At 39.6% G+C, this 23,547-nt stretch overlaps 1 protein-coding gene across 6 annotated transcripts in view; it reads left to right on the top strand.

Moving 5' to 3' along the window:
• edil3a (EGF-like repeats and discoidin I-like domains 3a) overlaps window positions 1-23,547 on the top strand; it is a 243,439-nt gene that overhangs the window by 90,786 nt on the left and 129,106 nt on the right. For all 6 annotated transcript variants that reach the window (XM_072664773.1, XM_072664772.1, XM_072664771.1 and 3 more), the window contains one exon: window positions 1,683-1,811. In XM_072664773.1, coding sequence (XP_072520874.1) covers window positions 1,683-1,811 — 129 coding nt within the window. The remainder of the gene's footprint in view (window positions 1-1,682; window positions 1,812-23,547) is intronic.

Genomic DNA, 23,547 nt, shown 5'->3' with positions numbered 1-23,547 from the left:
CCTTCATTGCAGCGGGCCACTTCAATCTAACTGTGTAATGAGCATCTTCTGTCAATATGATGTTTACCAGACTGCAGTCAATATGATGTTCACCCAACATATTGTTGCAACGATAGCATTGATTTATTTTTACATTGATTCATTTATCTTTGAAACAAGCAGAGGAATTGCTGACAGTTAAGCAGATAAGGAGTTTTTGTATAGTTTGCATTTCATTTGCATTAATATTGTTTGCCTTGTTTTGCAGAAAAATCATTTCTTTGCATGTTTGCCAGTAATTGACATTAAAACAAATAGAAAAAGTCAGACTCCTGTCAATTTAAAATGCACTGTCTAATTGCTTATATAACATTTAAATTGAACTACATAAATAATTATATTAATATAAAATCATAAATGGTACACTAGTTAACACTAGTTAGTTAATCAGTAACCCCATGTCAAGGTTTACCCGCAGCAGTTATGAACCATTGTTGTTTAAAGGTCACAGACACCTACATGCACTGTGTGTAGATACGTTTGTGGACACAAACATTGCATTCAGCTACTTTAGGTTGCACCCGATGCCGACACAGAAGTGCAAATGCACACAAAAACACACGGCTTGTCTAGTACTTGTACAGAAATATTGTCAATAGAATAAGACTCTCTGGAGCAAATAAACAGGAACCTATTGGCACGATGCCTAATGTGGAGCAGTGGAGAACTGTGGAATAACTGTGCTCCATCCAGTTATTTAAGAATGAGATAGGGAGTGGTGGATGTGGTTGGGTGATCATTCAACCTTGGAAATCCTGACCCTGGGACCTTTCCTGGACAGTAGAGGTTGTTACTCCGTCAAAAGCAGGATAAACTAATAATACCCTTGATTTCACAAGAAGCAATGAACGAGCAGGTGCCCCAATATGTGTGTCCATATAGCGTATTATAGATGTATTATAGATGTTCATGTTAAAAGGGCTATTTATTATTTATTAGGCTTTGTCTTTACACAAACAGCATACACACATAATAGGCTAAGAAAATGTATATGAACCCTATAAAACTGAAGTTCCCACCATTCTAAGACTTTAGCTTCATCTCCTTTAACTTGTTTAAATGTCCCCTCAGGAGTTTATGTGAGCTACAATGTTTTATGATCCAAGCATTAGGCCTTTTTTATCATTAGGTGAAGTGAGGCCATTTTTTTTATTCTCCAAGCAAATGTGTGAGCTCATTCAGAGCGCAGTTCTTATGTGTGACAGAATGGTGAATGTCAAACCCCAAGACATGATCACACTAGATCACATGGATGTAAAAGTGACAAAAAGGGATGTCCACATACATGAAGCCATTTTGCTCTGAATGCTTGGAGAAGAGCACTGACTGCCAATTCTATTGTGTCAGCTAACACTAACCTGCACTGGATAGCAAGTTTCTGAGAGGTTGGGGTAGATGGAGGGCCATTCAATACTCCCATAGAGAGCTAGTTAGGCTCTCTTGAACTCCTGGCCATGGATGGCTGTGGCATCACATATCAGGACATTTATGAGCTAAAACATCTTGAATCTAATTCATTTCCATAAACCATCTGCTTCAGCTCTATGCTTTTTCACAATAAGTAGTATGTCACATCTGTCTAAACAGGAAACACTGTCTGGTTTGCTTACCTATTCATTAAGTGTTTTCTATATTCCTTTCAGGACCTTGTCACCCGAACCCATGCCACAATGGAGGAATGTGTGAAATCAGTGAGACCTACAGGGGCGACACTTTCATCGGCTACGTTTGCAAGTGTGCACCAGGCTTCAACGGCCTTCACTGCCAGCACAGTAAGAGCCATGACTTTTTTTACTGCCTATAATCCAGGATGGCTGTTTAGTTCCGGCCAAAACTATGAAATTGTAACACCAACAATAAGACCCAACTTTCCTCCACTTTAATGCTTGACACGTGCACAAATACAGATGCTTCAACTTGACTGAATGCAATTTTTCCTGGCCTTCCATCACACATATGTTGCAACTCACCTTGTCCAAAAACTCCAAACTTTTGCTTTTACTGGAAGGAACTTTTGCTCTTAAAATGGGATGTGTGGTTCTTTACACTTTTTAGGTTCTTTACACTTCTCATTTATACATCTCATTTAAAACCACAGTTCTAGCAGAAGACTAAAGTGTATTACAATGAAGCATGCATTAATTCATGAGATAGGGAACCATGTTAGCTAGTTAAAATCGTTGATCGATGAAGGCTTTGGCAAAGGCCTCCTCATCAGCCCAGGTCTTGCAACATCCGGACTTAAAGGCGGGGGGCGGAATCTTGCTAAGGTGATGGCTTATCGACGTCTATCCCTGACTTAAAATAATGTTTATTTTGCATGTATGCACATATTATAAAGATAATCCACGGATTCAAATATCAAGCACCTTCTAGGCTTAGGCCTTTTAAGGATTAAGCAGGTGCTTGATATTTGAATCAGCGGTTGAGCATGCATATCCTTTCTAACTGAGAAAATCAAATTCCTTTTAATAGTTTATAATTAAAGCTGAAGTATACTTGTGCGTAATAAGGGGTCCGAGCACCCTGTTGATTTCATTACAACCTCTCGCTGCTTCGTTCTTTGTTGTTGTTTTCAAAAGTGATTTCTTGCCATAAACCCTGTTGGCCGCCTAGGTCTGAATTACAAAGCTAAAGCTCCGGGCCTTTTTTTTTTCTCCGAGCAAATGCGGAATGTAATTGATGCGGTCTGGTGACCACCATGCTGCATGGAAACCATTGGGTCTGGAGCACATTGGGATGCCACAGTGCTTGGCGAACATATTCGTGTATGTTATGCTTTGATGAAAGACTGGCTTTAACTTCTCAATAGGTCTGTTCTCTGGAACGTTTGGGAATAGCGCAGCTTCAGAGAGAGGGGATTAGAGTCCTCTGTCTTTTCTGTAATGGTGTCTTCCAGCTCCATTCTAGAGGTTTTACCACCAGCTTGACATTCAATCATGACATCGAACCGAGTAGTTTGTCCTCTTTGAAAGTTCCTCTCGGTCCGGCGCCCCTGTAAAGGATGCTTTTGTCAGCAGGTGGAATGGTATCGCCGCAGTGTTTGTCAGGTAGGAATTAGTCAATGTGCTGAAATCGCTCCCTTTTGTGAAGTGCACACTTTAAAAGATGCGAGTCAAGCACTTTGTGCAGATGCTGCGCATGACTTAGTGCCATCATGGAGTTAAAGTACGTTCATGTGTATGACCGTTGATGCGTGTGTACCCATGTATTTAGCGCTTTGCTAGGAATAAGGAGAAGGGTCTGGCTGCAGGCCTCATCTGTGAGTCACACAGCAGTCTGGGGGGGAAAGTGAAATTTACGATGAATGCTTGGGCGGCTTGTTTACAGAGCTAGATGCATGTTTAATTAGGCAAACCATCAATTGTATAAACTTCCATAAAATATTACAAACTTTGTTCTTTTTACACATTTACCTCTGTAACGTAGTCTATGTACTCCCTGATGCTGGTATGCACTTTCAGCACTACCACAAAAACACAGGTCGGATACAGTCAATATCCAGTCTGTTGATACCTGAAATAATTCTGCAGTGCATCAAAATCTTTGTCAATGTGATAATTAACTAACATTAATATTGAGATACAGCTATTGTCTTGGAGGAAGACATGGTTTAAACAGATACGTATTAAAATAGTTAAAAAAAAAAAAAGTTAATTATTGAACCGATAAAATTCGAGCAAGTAATGGTTAATTAAATAAAATGTAAACAATTCTGTTTCTATCGCACAGTGCTGGAACACAATCACAGTAATCTAAATCTACAATTTAAGATTACTGCTACACATATACTACATGTAACAAGTCAAACTGAAGAAATGTCTCAAATCATTAGTAAAATGTAATTACCAGAAATGCAGTTCTCTTGTTAGGAAAAGCCCTCCCCCAACACACATTTATTACTACTTTAAATGTCTACAATTAGAATCAGGTGCAGCACATTAGCTGCAGATGATTAGAACATGGTTAGAGAGGAATTATTATTATTAATATTATTATCATCATCATCATCCTCAGATATTTAGCTCGGTTTGCTGAGAAAATGAATGGGGGCTGAAGTGAGTGGTGAAGATCACCATGACCAGATCCAAAGAGCACCCCAAGGCCTTCAGAAAGAAAAGGGAATGGGGTTTAAAAAGATCTTAGAACAATTAGAAATCAGCCGTTTTACTGTCTGTTAAACACTTTCCAAGTGAAACCACTGTCAACATGGCCAGGTCAGTTGGTTCTAGCTAATTCAGCCCAGCAGCAGACCACAGAATGTTTGAAGAACTCTCCAACAATCCTAAAACGTCACGGCATCACGGTAGCAGGTGACTCTTACCACAGTCCGTCAAAGTACAGCAACTACTATCTGAAAGATCTGATTTTCATGGGAGGTGTGCAAGGAGGAAACCCTTGCTGTGCTATACCAGGATGTCTGAAATGTGATGTGATTTGGACAGAAGAGTTTTTATTTTTTAACATTGTGTGTGTGAACTGTGTAATTACAGATTCTGTCTTCCCGAAGAAAGACTACAGTAGCCCTTTGCTAAATTGCTCGGCTCCTACAGCTAATTTCCACATACAGTTAGTATTTGTTCAGCGTGTAGCTTGTATTGCCATTTTATTGCGGCTAATAAACAAGATTACAGACCTCATACTGCTGCAGCTCGGTGTTATTACCCTTTATTGATAAAATGTCGACTTACATGGGCCTGTTTAAACAACATATTAAGCGAGGTGAATCAAGTTCATGTTCACACTACTAAAAAATAAATAAGTAGGGGAAAAAAAGCCAAGGAAAAGTGCAGGGAAGTAATAACCGTTCAGTGTGGCTGGTCCTTCTCTCCCTTGAAGTGGTTTATTAAAGGCAAGCTGCTGCGAGTGACACTCGGATTACTCCTTTTTCTTACTTGTCTACGGAACTTGGCTGTGGTGCATGCCGTGTGAGGCCCGGGTTGCATTTCTTTTGTGTTTTGCAAGATGTTTGGGGCTTCGTCCGAGCCAAACCGGGTTCTCACGTGTGTAGTTTTCGCACATGTGCTTCAACCAAAAAAAAAAAAAAAGCAAGGACGTGAGATAGGCAGGCGTTTGCAGGCTGGAAATCACGAGATCAAGTGCAGACGCGGTTTCCAGACAGAGGCCATTGAAAGGAATGGAACACGATCTCCTAAAAAACGAGAGAGATGTACACAGCAAGGACCGGGAACTACTCGTGACATCAGCTTTTATGGCCTCCTCTCGCTGTCTACTCCATCCATTAAAGTGCTAGATGATCTGCTTGGGAAAACATGCCCGTCTCTTTTGATGTTTTAGTTCTGTGTGATGGATTTGGTTGGATTTAATCCTTGCCTGGGTCTTATTTATTTTTAGGAATCATTTTTTTGGGACTGGGGATATTGATTCTGTTTGTTTACCTCCGAGCGACACATTGCTGCATTTCTGGCCTTTACATGAGCAGATTTTGAAAAACAAAAAAAAACCATGTTTTGGGGGAAAAACTAAAAAACTAAATCTTACGCAACTCATCAGAGCGCATCAAAAAAGACAGACTGTTTTCCCCCCCGTTTTCCTCGAGAACAGACTGTTTCTTGAGAAAACGTGAACTCACTGTTCTGACAAACTCCTGTCAAATCCCCCAACATGAGCCTTTCATTTTCCGCACCCTCAGGTCAACATCGGAACAAGCAGCTTTTATTTTTTATTTTTTTTTTTTGGAAACTGAAGCCGAAAACTGGCTATTAGTTCCTATTAAGCTACAGCCATTTGTTGGGGTGAATGACTGATTTAACGCAGCGTGAACGCTTGGTGGAACGACTGCCAATTTGGCTTTTCGCTCATTACAGTCAGATTGGGGCAGCAGCAAAAAAAAAAAAAAAGTAAAAAAAAAAAAGGAAGACGTGACTAAATATCTTAAAGTCACTAAATAACAAAATCTCGCGTCTGGGTAATTTCTGCAATTAAATGATAAAAGAAATGTGATAATTGTTCTCTAAGAATGACAGCTTAGCGGGCTTTGTTGTGGGCCGTGCGCCGGCTTTTTAATTGCCGACGAGCTTAATGGGGAAAGATAAAATTGAGTTAGTGGAGGATTTTATCAGGGAACAATCCCGGTGCTCAGTGTGGGCTGCTTTGTCACGAATGAAAATGGCTCTGGAAAGAGAAGACCGGAAAAGCCGGCAGGGAAGTGTGAAAAATTAAGGGAAAGGAGCTGCTGCAGAGAGCTGAAGAACAAGTGGATGGCCTTGATCTCTAGGTGTACACACTTGAGATGCGCTTTTTAGAATCTAGAATTTGAGCCTGCACTAGAATTTGAGTTCACACTGCTGTGACTAAACCGCACCAAATTGTGCATGTGGTTGCTTGTTGATTGACGAGGGATTAGACGGCGGATAAAAACAGCCTGGTCTCAAGAGGAATTTGTACTGGATCCGGATTCGTACAGCGTGTACTAAATATAGTTTGACCGTTGTGCATATGCACAAATTACTGACACAACCCAGACGATTAGAGCAGAGAATGGTATAAAACAACCAGTAAAAAAGTCAACCTACTCCTAAATCTTAGCCATAGTAGAATGTGGGTGTTTCTGTCCATTCATCCATTTTGCATAAGCTCCATAATGGAGGAAAGCAGAAGGCTGGGCTGTATGTATCTGGCAAAACCGCACCACCAGTGGATGGCAGCTCCTTGTGGATTGTAAAATATGTACAAATATGTTCGTGCACATGTTCAAAAATTTTTGGCGAGCACTTTAGTAGTATGTGTATGAATATTTATGAACTTTTGTTGGATAAATATGCTCAACTTTTACTTTTAAATTATATTTTATAAAATTATATTTTGTTTGCCTTTCACTAACAAGTTATACATCATATAATTTATATTATATATTACATATATATATATATATATATATATATATATATATATATATATATATATATATATACATATTAATTGCTGAAGTCTGCAGAAGTCTTGCATCAGTATACCTTACAGGCAAAAAACAGTACATAAGCTACAGTAAATAAAGACTCCAGTGGAGTCCCAGTCCACAACTCTGGCTTCAGCTAGCAATGCCAGGGCTAAACGGGATCAGCTAGCATTGAGAAAAGTTCTACAATTCATCTAACCAGCGAAAGATATTTGACAAGCTATTTAACATCATCCAAAGCATTTATAGGGAATTACTGGCTCTTCCATCTTTAAAAAAAAAAAACAGAGGTAAAGAGCTGTGTAAGTACCAATGAGGACAACATTGAATCTCTGGAAAGTCAGGCAGATAAATGAATGGTAGTATTAGGACACTCACTCAAAAGGTTGACAACTTACACAATCACAAGTCACAGATCAAATTTGCCTCTAGTAGAACTCCAAGGACGGCTTTCCTGAAGAAATATATGCCTGAAATCTTGGGCAGTAAGGTCTTGACAATTGAGAGGCTGCACAGAGACTAGACGGAATCACACCAGATGCGAGCACCCCCAAGAGTGATGGTCATGAAATTCCTGAAGTACAGTCATAAAGTCAGTGCTATGAGAGCAGCAAGAGACAAGGGGGCCATTTTCTTTGGGTGTGGGTGTAATAAAAGGAACTGAAATCTCTTAGCATTCCCAATCTTCAATATGGCATAAAGAGATGGTAAAAGAGCTTAAAATGGTTCATAAGTAGGCTTATTTTATTTGACCTACTAGCTAACAGCTGATTACATGCCACCTGAAAGTAGGCCACCATGGAAATTCTCAAATGTTTAGATAGAGTTGCTGACACATTTACATTTATGGTATTTAGCAGATGCTCTTATCCAGAGCGACTTACAAGGTTACTCGTATTACAGAGGTGGGCCAATGTAGTGTTAGGAGTCTTATTGGTGTAGCGCAGCATAGTCACCCAGACTAGGAATCGAACCCTAGTGTGGTAGCTCACTGGCAGGTAGTGGTGTTATCTGTTACGCCACACCAACCAAAGTGAGAGACACTATGGGTTATGGAAAAAAATGAGAAGCTCTGCATTTATTGGCTGGTTTAGGTCACTGCAACTGATCACATGAGCCATGTAGCATAGCCTAGCTTAGCACTGTAACTGTTTTTTTTGTGAATCATTTTGTCTTATTGGATAGTGTTGCTGTCAGCTAACTGAAGAGATAGTAGCTATTTGGCTGGGTTAGCTTTTAGCCTAGCACCCACCTAACACACTCTTGCTATACTGTCTTTATTTTTTTAACCTTTTAACCTTTTTAGCCTGTGTGAGATGGAAATCCTTTAAGGCTTTTTTAAGGGGTCAGATTATAGGTTATACACAGACATTTACTAGACTCAAGCTAAAAGTGGCTCAGCCTATTAAACGCAGTCAGAGAGCCATTAAAAAAATAATTGAGGGTAAGGATCTTCATAGAATTGTTGACCCAAATCATTTAGAACAGGCTTTATATAGCTCAGAGTATACACTTGTCTCACAACAAAAACAGAGCTTAAGTCTTTGCAGTTTGCCCCTTTAGAAAAAGACTATGCTGCTACTTAAGGGAGTGAATTGGGAGCTGAAGAGCTTTCAGAAGCAATTGGCATCATTGCGGGAAAGCACCAGGCCCTGATAGTATACCGCTGGAAATACAAGGAATTTTAATAGTAATTTAATTCCATGGACATGTACCGGGAGTCATACAAATCTAACAGTTTACCACCATCTTTAAACTGGGCACTAATTATACCACTGGTAACACCTGGGAAAACTCCAACAGGCCAATATCGCTTCTCAATGATGACACAAACATCATGTGCAAAATATCAGCAAGACGATTGGAGGCTTTTCTTACTAAAACTGATACATAAAGATCAAGATGATTTTGCTAAGGGGGGCAAGCTTTTCTTGGTATTTTGTAAGTAGTGGAGCTGCTGCCAGAGCTATACTGTCAGTACGCTGAAGAGGCCTCCGACAGAATTCAACAGCCATATGTTTGACACTCTACAGACTAGATATAGACATTTGTATACAATACACAAATCCATCAGCCATTTTTTTTCATTTATGGCTCAATATCCTCTTCATTTATGCTACATTTGGGTACATGGCAAGGTTGCTGCTCGTCACCTTTATTGCCTTTATTGTTGGCTCTAGGCCGCTCTGTATGGCTGGTAGCCATGGCCATTTAAACAAATACAGGTACTACAGGTAGAACTGCTGGGGAGTCAGAGCATTGTATAGAGCAATTCTTTCCAGCTTGAAACAGTCAGTGCCCACACTTCTTTATCAGATTAGCTCCTTCGGTGTTATCTCTGGGTTCAAGACAAATAACAGCGAATCCGTTATGATGTACAGCATCTCCAAGAAAGGGATAGACTTAAGCCACCTCTTCAAACGCCCTTGATGTCGACTGAAGAGGGATTCACCTTTCGTGGAATCAAAATAACCCCTGATGTGAATAAAACCAGCACAACAAACTATCATCCAGTTGTGGATTCATGGAGCAAGCTGCCCATATAAATGATTGGAAAAATCTGTCTGTTTTACCTACATTTTTATATATATATTTTGTTTAGCCAGTACCCCTCTATATACATATTCTAAATAAACAAATTAAAAACCTCGCTCTTCATATGGAAGAATAAAAGTCCTAGGTTTATACTCTCCCTAGTTTACCAACCATATGACAGAGCCTGCAGTTACCTAATTTTAAGTGGTATTACTGGGCAACACAATTGCATGCAGCAGCATTTTATTTCCTGCCAGACTCTCCACCAGCTTGGACATTAACTGAATCACATGGCATAAAAAAAGTCTCCTGTTATGATAGTATACTTTCTGATCTGAAAGTACCAGGTGTTTAAAACAAACAAGATATCTATTTGGTATGAAAACAATCTCCCTCACCTTGGTCAAGCCTCACATTTCTCCCGTTTCAGCTCAGTTTATTGCATCGATACGTTTTATCCAGGGAAATCTGACTGGTGGTCTAGGCAAGGTATATGCGAAGTGTCTGACCTTTATAAAGGAAGAGAAACTTATGACATTTAAAAAACTAAGGAACATCCACAATAAATATCATTTTTAATATCTTCAAGTAAGAAGCTGCATTCCTTTGAGAGAAGATCTACTATCTACTGCTACTCTAAGAGGAGGAGGAGCCTGGCCTTCATTCTGTGAGTGTTTTGGTTGGGAAATAAAAAAAATTCTGTCTGTGAACTTCAAGCCTGACAGAAAAATTCTACAGGGAGGAAAGGAGAGACATGTGACTACTTGTTATACCTATATATTAGCTTTCTCAAACAGTGATATTTTTTTTGGAATTCATCCATTTGAAATTTATTTGAATTTGAACTTATTTATATAAAAAAAAAAAAAAAAAAAAAAAAAAACACACACAAGACCATAAATCTAATTCAAACATACCTCACAAATGGCATGGCCATTAGTTTAAATTCACTTAAACTATGTGTTCTCTATATTTTTTCTCTATATTTTTTATTTAGTATATTTAACTTACTCTTACTCGCAAATCAGCGATATATCTATCTCTCATATATATCTATCTCTCATTATATATACACACACACACATATAAATATATAACCACTTCATGAATGTAACTTTGCCTTAGGCAACCAAAATAAGCTAAATTGACACACTGCTTTATTGTGATCTTATCCCTCTTCTGTTGTTAGTGGTAGCCTTGCTGGAGGAACGATATTAAAAAATAAAAAAGCAGAAAGTACGGTGCTGCCCTGCTGCTAGAAGAGAAGCAAAAGGCATGCTCTGATATTGAATTCCCTCACTGGGTGCAGACCATCATAAAGATGCGTTCCCACCAGCAGTGAACTAAATCAAGGTTTACTTGCAAGTGAACCGAGACCCATGATATTTGGTGGGCCACAGTTCAGCTGTTCAGCAAAACAGACTGAAATAAGAACAATCGATTCGATTTGTCCACTCCAAACAAACGAGGCGTGAACAAGGCATTAAATATAATGCTGTCAAAAAGGGTTCTTCAGAACCACTCTTGGTTCCTTTAGAAAACATTGTGTTTGGGAAAGCAAAAAGGGGATACTCCACCTTTATTTTGAAGGGTGTAGGCTAATCACGTTACATCCAAATTTGCTATAAAAAAATGGAGATTGTTTTATTTTAAATGGGGCACGTGATCTTAAGTAGTATCTGAAGGTAATTTGCTTTTCTTTTTTCTTTTTTTTTATTAGTCCACAAACTTGGCAACACTGTAGGTTGAGCCAGCAAACGCGGTAACCTTTGTTTTCATGCTGGAGGTTAATTAAGTACATGTGAGAATTTGTGTGGCGCTTTACTTAATGATGCCTTACCCTTAATAGTTTCTCAAGTTTCTTTTACTAGGCCATGATAAAACTTAGCATTTCATAACTCAGATGCCAGTGACCCAACCTCTGCACGGTTATTTAAACCAACCCTTTTTTGGCTTCTGCAGACATTCGGCCTCCTTTTCCATTATCCACCCTCTTTGTGTTACGGATATTCCCATCTGTCTGCTTTCTGCTTAAGCTGTTTAAATATGATCATGTTTTTCTCTGCTCCTTCACAGCCCAGGTGTACATGGCCTAAATCTAATGCCAAAGCTAAGCTAAAATGCTCATGCATTTTACAAGCTTGTTTCCCCAACCGCCAACCTGAAATCCAATTATACACCTGTGTGCATTATCTTAAGCACAGGCCTGCTGTGTGCAGGAGGTGGTGGCAGGGCAGTTACAGTTATTATTGTACATACATTTGCAATTTAAGAATTGTGCAATTTATTATAATTATAATAATATATGTATTATAATAAGTTGCTATAATGTGTGCTGCACTTTTTCATATCTGTAGACACTGACCACAGAGTGACTTCTTCAGTTCTTTACTTGACTTAAAGAGCTTCTGTTTAGAAGATTATTATTCCAGTGCGCCCACATCCCCCCCCTCACCATCTGTGAGTGAAGAAATACTATAGTGCTAAAGCATTACATTGCATTATAAGCGTAAATGTGGTGGGTTTAAGAAAATATTTTTTTATAAAGTTATTTTTTTACAGTGTAGATATGTAAACAGATATGCAAACACATTTTTAGGGTTAGGCAGGTGTGCCATTGGCTAAGTATACAACATCTGTAGTTAAAAAAAAATAATAAATAAAATATTTATTTTTAATAATTAAATTTTAAAATACAGCTATATACATTGTCTATGAACCAATAACTAAGCAAAATAAATTGTTTTCTGCTAAAGTCTGCATATCTGACTAAAACGCTGATCATTTGTACACAATTGTGGTTATATTTAGGCCCGTTTGAGCATATATGCCATATAGCAGGTGGGTCTGTGGAGTGAGAAATGCACTGCAACTGTAGGTTTTTGTTGCTAGACTACATGATAAAGATTTATGTCTCTGCGTCAGTTTGTTGCATTAAGGTTTATCCTGTTACACAGCAGGAGACCATCTGCGGGAAACGGTATGTTATGAAATCTCTCAGGGATCTTTATTTAAGGCGCGCAACCTGTATACTTGCCCTTGTTTTGGCTTAAAGAGCTAAAGTTCACAAGATATTTTTCATCATAAAGCAGCACAAAAAAGTGGCTCAGTTTTTGACCTCCCTGGATTTGAAGAAGCCGGATGTCGGTTGGCTCTGTTTGAGCTAGCGTTGTTATTACATGTTGTCTTTTGGTGTGAAGACCCAAGCTGTGTTGTCATTACCGCAATGATGGGCTGCCATGTTCCCGCTGTGGCGGCACGCAGATTGGCAGGTTGGGCGAGTACTGAAAATGGCCAATTATTTTAATAAAGTGTCACGACGAGCGATCAAGAGGTGAGGGAGGGTGCGGGTAGCGTGTGTTAAGGAGGAAATGATTCAAAGGGCACCAAGGCTCCCTGGGTATCCATAGGCCTTCTCCATAACCAAGGACACAGCAAGACCTTTAACATGGTCATTACCACTTTCCATCATGACTCAGGTCCAGAGTACAAGCTTGTATGCTTACAGGGAGCGACGCACCTTTTTTTGTGTGTATGCCAATTAAAAACCCAAGTTTTACTCATAGACCCTACACATCCTACTTGTAGGGCTAGTGTTTGTATGCAATATTTGCTTTTGTATGTTGCAGTTGCACGCCAAGCAGTTACATGCAGCAGATTTTAGTGAAGGGTAGTTTTCAGTATTTCAGTTTACAGCATTTTCTATACGTAGTCACCCCAATTTAAGGCTTGAGGTTTGGCCATAAGACTTCATTTGTATCTAAAACTGTCCACATATAACTATTTTAGGTAAGCATTTGTGATCTATTTATACATTCAAACTGGATAATAATTGAGTTTAGCATTTTTGGTAACCGGATAGTGATTGGCCCATGCAAGTCTTTTCCTATTGGCTCCTAGCACCATCTGTTTGCATACTGGGCATGTTCTCCAGTGACCCTGACATTCTCCGTCAGCGTGTCGTTGTTCTTTCCCGGCTGCCTTCACTTAGGTACAAGTGTGCAATTTCTACAATGGCTGTCTGCCTGGCTATAGGGTTGTAGTTTGCATGAGCAAGTTGCCATTTTTGGTGTGCTGTAGTATTTGCACTTGGCCCAATACAGGATTTTACTAGCGTAGTTATATTTGAGTTAACTCAAAACATTCAGCTAACCTTTTTGGACAGTTGTCTTAAACCATGCTTAGTACCTTACATACATTCAAGCTGAAATTCAAGCTTTGAAGTAAAGTTAACTCCTCTGAACTTAGATTTCAAAACATATTTTAAGTACAAAATTACTTGATTAAGTTCTGTTGAACTTGGACATGATTTCAATGACTGAATTCAGTTGAGCTGTATTCTCTGGAATGATGGTGCTCCAATAATCCAATAATTCTAGGAAAAGCTGGGGATGAGGTGGGGTGTTGATCATCCAACATCCTGACCTCACTAATGCGCCTCGTCACTGAATGCAATGAAATCCGCAAAGCAATGCTCCAAGTATAGTAGAAAGCCTGCCCTGGACAGTAGAAACAGTTACTCCAGCAAAAGCAGGATAAAACTTTTAAAATCTTCGATGAAGAAAAAAGTGAATGAGCAGATGTCCCAATACTTTTGTCTCTATAGTATGCATGTTGTAGGCCACTTTTCTGACTTGGATTACTGTTTGATTATTCTTGAAAACAGTGCTTTGCAAAATTGTACATCAGCTGCTTCAGACACCCAATAAAGACAGCAAAAGGATTGAGAAAAACAAGGTTAAACGCCACCTTTCAAATGAGGGTGTCTTAAGTGGGCTGGGTTATGCTTCGACTCCGATTCAAAGGATGCCTGAGCTTTAATATATGGCCAGGAGCCTTTTGGAGGTTTTAATTTCCACTTTGATCAATAAGCAATTTTTGGTCTGTTCTGAAGTATACTAGTGGTTGTGGGATTTGAGGTTTGGCAGTGTTTCCACCTGAACCCTGATCTATATCTGATTAGGATCAACAGGTGCTAGAGTGACTTAGCTTAGGCAGACAATTAGTGTTGCATTCCCCAGTGTCACTCAGAAGTAAGCGTCTTTCACAGAAACGCTATTAAGATTAAGAAATTTGGAGTGGCACACCTGTCTAAATGTTGGCCCTGACATTAGAAGATTGCTGGCTTGAGCCATAGTGATGTTTCATCCATAGTCTCTGAGAGCCTCTGAGAGTACAACTGGCTTTACCCTACTTCTGAAAGTGGGTAGCATGCCCCCCCTCTCTCCCCACACCACTGCAAGCGTGTTCAGCTGTCCAATGACACTGCATTAACAGAAGTTCGAAAAGAGGCTGTGGGACGTCATGTGACTGAGGAAGTACCTGCTAGCCTTTACCACCCTAGCACTGGTAGCATCATGTCTGTAGCCTCAGGGGGAGTTCTAGCTACTGGGTGGAATAAACCTACAATAATACAGATTATGTGTTCTACACACATTCCACTACACACCATAATTCTACTCTTTTCTCAATTTCTATCATGTACCTAGACTTGCTTTCTTGCATTCCTTGTTGTGCCATCTGGTGTCGTCCAGAAGAGGACTGGTTCCCCTTTTTGCAACTTGGCTCCCCTCAAGGTTTCTTCCTCTTTCTCCGAGGGAGCTTTTTTTTTCTGTCTTACCCCTGTTGTCGATGACTTGCTCAAAAGAGGATTCGACCCGGTTTGCAGGAAAGCTGCTTTGTGACAACTGCCGTGACGAGCGCTATACAAAACAAATTTGAATTGAATTTGAATTGAATTAAAACTAGAAAATGTGTGAATGAAAAATGGAAAAAATTGTTTAAAATTAATAAAAAAGGGACAAAACATTTTAGCTCTTAAAGAAAAACTCATGAAAATGGTCACAATTTCACTTCTCATGAACGCTATATATTTTTTTGGGGGAAAATCATTACCAGGACAACAGAACTCAATTTCTTATTTCTTACAATGACATGCTCATAAAATGGCTAGCTCATAAAAGTTGTGCGGTCAGTGTTAACTTACACGATTAGTCTGCAAACCTTTATCAAAAATTAATCTTACCAAATTTGGCCCTTGCTTCCTCCCATAAGTCACTCTTTTTACAAATATTATATTTAATTATATATAATTATATAATTATATATATTTTATTTTATTTTATTTTATTATTTATTTATTAAATTACACTTTATTTATACTTCCATCAAATGCTATTATAAGAGCATCTTTATTAAAGCTTCTGTGTCCAAGCTTCGTCGTGTTCGAGGCTAAAGTTCTCGAAACTACACAGAGATATCCTTCAAAATAAATACTACAACAACAACAAACAACAACAACAAATCTATGATAAAATCATAGCATATTGTTGTGAGTAATGCAATTAAACTTTTCATAGATTGACATCGAACTCACAACCCTGTCATCCATAGCCCAGTTCCAGAACCACCGAGCCATCACTTCCTACCTGCTTGGTTATGTCCAGTATTTTAAAACATTTCACTGCAAACTCCCCAGGTAGCTTGCAGGACAAAATCCACAGGTTCCCAAACCAGGGGTCCTCTTTGGGTTTGCTTGATAGGAAAAATTCAATTGAACTTTGATTATGTTGCATATTAATAACGGGAATATGGCTCCACATAAGAAGAATTGTTGAAGTTACTGAGATTCACATTCAAATGTGACTACTTGGCCCAGAGCCGTCTATTATCTGGCGTGGTGAAGAAAGGGACCCTATGCTTTCCTCCAAGCGCGTCGACTGCCTGGCAATGCCGCAACGATGGCTGTTTGAAAAGAGCTTTGAGAGTATTGGGAGTGTTGGGAGTATTGCTAGTGCTAAGGGGAGCTACGAAGGGGTGGGCATTTCTGTATCACTGTATGTGATGGTGTTCTTTACACCTTAGCATTCTTTTTTATTTTAATTTGTGTTTGTGATTAAATGCCGTTTTGACTATTATTAAATCTCAGTTCACTCGTGCAAAGGTCCGCTCCTCAAAGCGTGATGCAACGCGCGTTCGCCACCGACCTCTACCGAGTCTCTAGCCCGCTGTGGCGGTGAGGAAAATGCTCGCTCTCCATAATCTCAACCCTGAACCTCTAACTGCCGCTTAGGCAGAAGAGTGATGACTGTCGGCCTGTTAACAGAGGGCAAGTTGAGGTCGGACACGTCCTTCACTCAGTGCGGCGACCCTTAGCGTGACTGTAACTCCCCGTCTCAGCGGATCCAGCCTCTAACCGCACTCGCCGCTCGGAGGAGAGATGTAATAATGGCCACAGGTGTCAGTCTGGGTGAAAAGACAGACAGAGTGGGAGAAAAGGAGAGAAAAGGAAAGAGTGAGAGACAGTACAGATGACAGCACAGTGGGAGGAAGTGAGGCAGTGAGTTTTCAGACCACATTGTTCATTTTGCTGGAGAGTTTCGTCAGCTATCTCATGGTCCACTCGCTGCCATGCTGATGGGTTTAGAGTAAGAGAAATCTCAGGGACTACTTTCGTTTCATTTGCTTTTTGCTTTTCATATTATTTAATAAATATTTAATTCATTAAATAAATAATAATAATAATAATAAAAAGACCTGATAAGTTTGTGCTGGTTAAGCTGGTTTGTCAGCTTAGCTCTTGACCAAAGCTGGTTTATCAGAATGACGAGCTACACCAAAATTTGATTAGCTTGATCACCCTGGTTGACAAGTATGACCAATTAGAGGATCAGGTTTGGCCAAGTTGGTCATGCTGGTTTACCAGCATAGAGTAGGGTTTTCGCCCCAATTCCCAGCTTTATGACTAGCTACCAGCAAAAGCTAGTCTTGACCACTTCTAAACACAAGGTAAATTATACAGTAACCACAGGAATGTCTCTGGTAACAGAAGAAGTTTGTAAAAACGCTTTCGGGCGTTTAAGGGATTAAGCTACAGTCACAGCTTCAGTCAATGAATGAGTGAAATTACACTTGTTTTAATGGGATTCGCTGCGATTTTGTTGGTGCCCTCCAGAGCACATTTATTTCCCAAGTTTGACTTTCAGGTCCAAAATTCCACAACCAGACCCAAAAAGGAGGAAATGCTAACCAAGCATGACCGTTTCTTCCCAACTGGCTCTAAATAAACTAAAAAAGATACAGAGACACAAGCCTGGCCTGCTCAAGATGGTCAAGCTGGTTGGTCAGCCTAGCTCTTGAGCAGCATAGGGTCAAATCAAATCAAATCAAATCAAATCAAATCAAATCAAATTTTATTTGTCACATACATAGTCATACACAGTATAACTTGCAGTGAAATGCTTTTTTGACAGTCTGCCCACATCAAGCTATACAATAAAAATCTACATTTAAACTTAACTAAACCTTAAACTTAATGAAGTAAAGTGCAAAAGTGCAAAAGAAAAATAAAATAAAAATGAAGAAAATATAAATAGAATAAGTTACATTTAAGTTAAAGAATAAAATATAAAAATATGAAAATATAGAAATATAAGCAAAAAAAAAAATTATGATTTTGTTTGGAGTATGATGCTGTAGCTGGTCTACAGGCATGATCAAGCATGAGAGACCTAACCAAGCTAGACAACCTCTATGATCAAGCATGACCACACTGGTTGAACAGCATGACCTAGTCAAAAGGGGAGTTTTCCAGCATGCTAATTGCCAAGCTAGCTCCTCAGCTAAGAGGCGATGACACACAAATCAACTACATATCACTGCTGTCCAATGAAAACCAAGTATCTCCATTTTTGTCAGGTTTTAAGTTTTCTCCAGGTTTGAACCCTGTAGCTGCTCTGTACACCATGTAAACAATTCTGGATGAATAGACCAATAAAAATGCTCTAATTACTTTTGAATAGACTTTTATTTTACATTAATGTCCATTCAGAGTCAGGATCATCTTAACCTTGTCCTGTAAAGTCTTAGACATACATGTTTTTTCATTAGACAGTACTTTGTATGTATAAATTGTACCTATGCTACACACTCAAACTTTTTAGTAACTCTGAAACTCTGGAAGTGTGTCAGAGTGTTTAGTTGAGCTGTTCTCTTGTTTGTGAACAAATTAGGGAAAACTCTACTGTAACATGAATATTCAGTGGATTTATGGTGTCTGGAAGGATAACAACATGAACCAGTTTAGATGTAACAAATGGCTCATATTTTGGTCCTGCACAAAGTACAGCCTGCAAGTATATTTCTAACAGATAATTTTGCTTATGCTCACCTTCAGTGCACTGCGTTGGCGATAAAATTGCTCAGTTCGATTGCCCTGCTGGGCCATGCGATGTACATTTTTTTTAAGCAGTCGGCAGCAGTATAAACCAGCACTTAGCCTATGCAGGCTATAATTATTCACACAAACAATCTTGACCTCTAAAGAAAAGTAGTCAATGTTTTGTTTTTTGTTTTTTTTTTTCCATCCGATTTATTCTCCAGTTAGCCAGAAACTGGCTAGTAGACCAAACAATTCAACTCACTGTGTTGACAGTGGTCTATCTCGGTTTTTAGCCTGTAGCGGAGCTCGCAATGATGCAATTCTAAGCTTCCCCAAGCTCTATTTTCATGTGCTTTCATTTTCCTGTGGATCCAACGTTAACACAAGCAATGGCTGGTTATAGAGAATGCTATGATGTTGCTAGGTGGTTGCTAAGGTATATAATTTAGTCGCTATGGCAGTTGCAGTGGCATTTCAGGTGGTGACTAGGGAGTCGCTGTGCAGTTGCCATTGTATTTCAGGTGCTTGCTAAGGTGTTGCCAAGATGTTACTAGGTGGTTGCCATTTGCTAAGGGGTCTTAGTTGGTTTGTATAGTGCGCTAGATGCTCGCTAGGTCATTGCTATGCAGTTGCTGAGGTATTCCCGATGGTTGTGGGGGTGTTTCTATGCAGATGTCATGGTATTTCTGATGTTTGCTGGAGCAGTGTTCCTGGTGGTTGCTATGGTATTTCAGGTGCTTGCCAAGGTGTTGCTAGGTGATTGCTATAGGATTACTAGATGCTTGCTACAATATTGCTATGCAGTTGCTGATGGTTGTGAGCGTTGCTCTGCAGATGATCTGGTATTTCAGGTGTTGTTAAGCTGCTCCTGTTGGTTGCTACAGCAGTATAGGCATGCTATCCCTAGTACTTGCTAAAGTGTTATGCAGTTGCTGTGGCATTTCAGGTGATTGCGAAGGTGTTGCCAAGTGGGTGCTATGGTGTTGTTGGTGTTCCTAGGTGTTTTTTTGTAGTATATCGAGTGGATGCTAGGGCAGTTGCTAAGGTAGTTCCAAGTGGGTGCATTAGTGGTGCAAAGCTGTGTCTTATCATTGTTTTGCAATGTGCAACCAACATTAAGAGGATAAAAGAGCAGGCATGGAGGATTGATTCCTAATAAAAACAAGACAGCGGTGCTAGTCATTAAGTCTAAGGTCTGTAGGTGTTCCAATAGTGCTGGGTCTGATGTTTCTTTAACACTCGTTATCGTTATTTTTTTTTTTTAGATAAGACTATAAGACTATATGCAGGGGGTACATAAAACTACATCAGTGCTTTGAAACCAAAAGCAAACTGTGTCTTTTATTGCTCCGGGCAATAATTAGCAGTTATTTTTTAACAGCTAAGAAACTATTTGCTTCGTCTTTTATGATGCCAGGCCTAATAAAAAAAATAAATAACGCAATGCCGCGGCCACACCGCAGAAAGGTTTAGATCTTCAAACGTAAGCTGTGAAGTGTTTTGCTAAAGTGCACTAATGGTATAATTAGGTAGAGATAATGTCGGAGAAGCAGGTCCAATTTGAGGTGCGTTTGAAACACTGCAGGTCAGTGGCTGAGACGGTGCCCAGCACAGGCTTTTTAATGCGCACCACTTTATTCGTAGATATTGAACTCAACACACTCAAACAGAAGAAGTAGCGTTGGAGCGCTGCAGTAACAGTTTTAGGAATACGACAAGGAGTTGGCTCTTTTTTTTAAATATACGTTTTTGCCAACAGCACTGTGGGGGGAAAAAAGGCGGGAACAAGAAACAAAGGAGTGACAAAATGGCGTATTCAAACAAAACAACAAATGTAGTTCAACACAAAACCACCCCTCAGTCTTGGGGCTGAGAATAAGGCTGCAACTAAAGCGCTTGTTTATAGAAATTAATAAACTTTAACACAGTGAGACGAGCCCTTGGTTCAGCTCACACTTTAAACCTAGAGCTCTCCTCCTAAATTAAGAGCTCAGTTGACTTTTTTCTTTTGTTCTACATCTTTTTCCTTTTCTTTTCTCTTCTTAATTTTCTTTCCTTTAAATTTTCTCTTTTCTTTTCTTTTAATTTTCTCTTTTTTTTTCTTTTTTTCTTTTTTTTTCTTTTTTTCTTTTCTTTTCTTTTCTTTTCTTTTCTTTCTGCCCCGCAGGTGTGTCTGATCAGCAGTGATCAGCAGTGATCAGCAGTAATCAGCGCTGGGGCTTCTGGGAAATGGAGTTTTCAGAGCTGCTCCCAGCTGCTTTCTTACTACACTGCCTTGGCTCCCTGCTGGTAACTGGCGGTGTGGACTGAACCCTTACAAAAAACAAACCTCATAATCTGGGTGGCCTGTTTCTTCAGTCATTTCCGCTGATCTGACGTTTTGCGGAAGACCAAGTCCATTCGGAAATTTGGACAGTTGCAGTGTCTCACCGCACACTGCCACACAGGCCCATAAAACTGTTCTAAACCCAGTTCTAACTGCTTCCAAAGCCGCGCACACAATGGATGTCTATCGAAGACGTATAATAGTAACGAAGCCTCAAGAGATGATCCAATGGGGGAAAAAAAGCACATACATAGACATGCACATGTCTTCTTTACACATGCATTGCATACAGAAGGTGGTGAAGTTTGACTATTACAGCTAGGCCAACATATCAAACGAGCCATAAATGGCTTTTCTGTGGGACGTCTGAAATAGAGACATTTGAAATAATAGACATCCCATATGTTTCTACATTCCCTGTGTTTTTATTTGAAGCCTGCAACACATTATCATATTGTGTCTTGCATTTAAACAACCCTGGCTCAGAGCTGCTACCACTGTTTTCCATTTCTAACAACTGACTAAGGCCTGAATCCAGATTTCAGTCCATAATCACAATCAGTGATGTATGGAGAACTTCCAGAAAACTGATATGGTTCTTTTTGAAATTTGGTCCAACTCACTGGAAATCAAAATGTAACGGGACGATTCTCTTGTCAATCCATAATCATGATAGCAGGAAATTGGGGCCTAACCAATAGTGCTGTTCACTTGGCTGTGTCCACGTAAATACTACAGAGAAACTTTCAAGATCTTAACCCTTTCTTCCAACCTTTGAATTAGAGTATTACTCGAATACAAGGCACAAGTCCAAGATATCATTAGGCCTCTGAAGGTCTAGAAGGTCCTGAAGCCCCGTCACCACACGAGCACTCTGACCATTCCTATTGTTGAAAACAACAGAACAGCAGCACGACATAATAAGATATTGTCTGAGTCTTAATCTTCCTCAAGCTTCAAAAGCAAGTGAAGGTTCTTCACCCTCCCACTCAATTGCAGAGCATTGCTGATTATAATGTGCCTCACAGTCGCAGTACTACTACTACACATTTACAGATATCAGAAACACATTCGCCTCTCAAAGAATTCCTTGTCATTCATGAAGACCTTGGAGAAGTCTAATTAGAAACTGCCTCATTTCTCCTTACGAGTCTGCCTTCGATCCCGTGTTTCGAGGAGAAGAAAGACCAAATGTGCTTCACACAGGTTCTTTTCATTATTTCCTCGGCCCCATACGTGGGTGCAGTTTTCGGCGCTGTATTTTTGCAGCGAGATAATGAGAAGCTTACTAATGAAGGCGCTTTTGATTGGAGGGAACGTGGCTGGGAGCTAATGCGTAATAGGGTTTGCAGAGAGTGCTGTGCAGCTGTCTATAGTGCACCCTTCCAGCTCTGTCGATGAATTATTTACCAATACCTGCAGCAAAACTAAATGGCAATACAAGAAGAAAGAGAATAGCTGCAAAAAGGTTTTCTGTTCTTTAGGCGTTTTGTTGACATTTCCTATTGTCAAATGAGAGGTGTGAAATAGGCCTATACGCGCTACTCACTTATCATTTAATTGCCTGAACGGACTGTACGTAGCTGGTGTGTTTTTTTAAGTCTTTTATTTCATGACTGGGTTGGTTGTGTGTGCACGAAGCATGGTAGCTGCCTGTTTACTCTTCACACAGTGTGGGCGTCTATGTGTGTGTGCTCATGTAAGCATGTGTGCAGGAAGCCTGTTCACTGAGACAAAAAAAATTATCTAAGCAAAAACGTTTCCATCCTCTAGAGAGGTTTAAGATCGTTTAAGAAAAAATTATTAATTAATACTGTAGTTTAAAAGTATTTTAGTGTATGTTTGTATTGTTCCAGAAAAAAAAATCACAGGGATATATATATATATATCCCATATATTCTGAGTTATATATTTATATATATATATAACTCAGAATATCTAAAACCTCCAACACAAAAAGTTGTCCAAAGTGGGACAGCTAGTGAACCGTTGGCCGGGTCATAGACACCCAAAGCTTACTGGTGCGATCCATGGTGGCCCCACTCTTACAACTTACAGTACTGCTGCTAACATCTTGGTTCCAGATATCCAGACACCACAGGACAACCTCAAAGGCAGAGTCCTACATAATATTAAGCTGGTGTTTATGTTGTTATGGCTGATGGATGAATGAGTCACAAAAAATCAAGATAGTAGGACTACTGTGGAAAAAAAATCAAGAAAGGACTTCCAGTGAATCGTCAACTGGGTCATGGGCACCCAAAGCTCACTTGTGCGACCCATGGAGTCTCCACCTTTTACAGGACTTGAAGGATCCACTGCCAACATCTTGGTTCCAGATACTGAAGGAGTTGATGCAATAACGGGTCAGAGCTGTTTTGGATCTACGCAATAGTAGACGGGTGGTATTACCATTATTTATCCCTGAGGGTAGAACATAAGTATGTATACTGTATGTATGTACGCCTGGAAGCAACATTTATTATTATATTTTCTATTAGGAATCCAGTAGAATAGTGTAAGTCAATAAAAGGTGAAATTTTGATGATGTTAATGGATTTTGCCACT

This window comes from Salminus brasiliensis, chromosome 20 (assembly GCF_030463535.1).
Source record: "Salminus brasiliensis chromosome 20, fSalBra1.hap2, whole genome shotgun sequence".
Lineage (NCBI taxonomy): Eukaryota > Metazoa > Chordata > Actinopteri > Characiformes > Bryconidae > Salminus > Salminus brasiliensis.
This window is presented reverse-complemented; position numbering and strand designations above follow the sequence as displayed.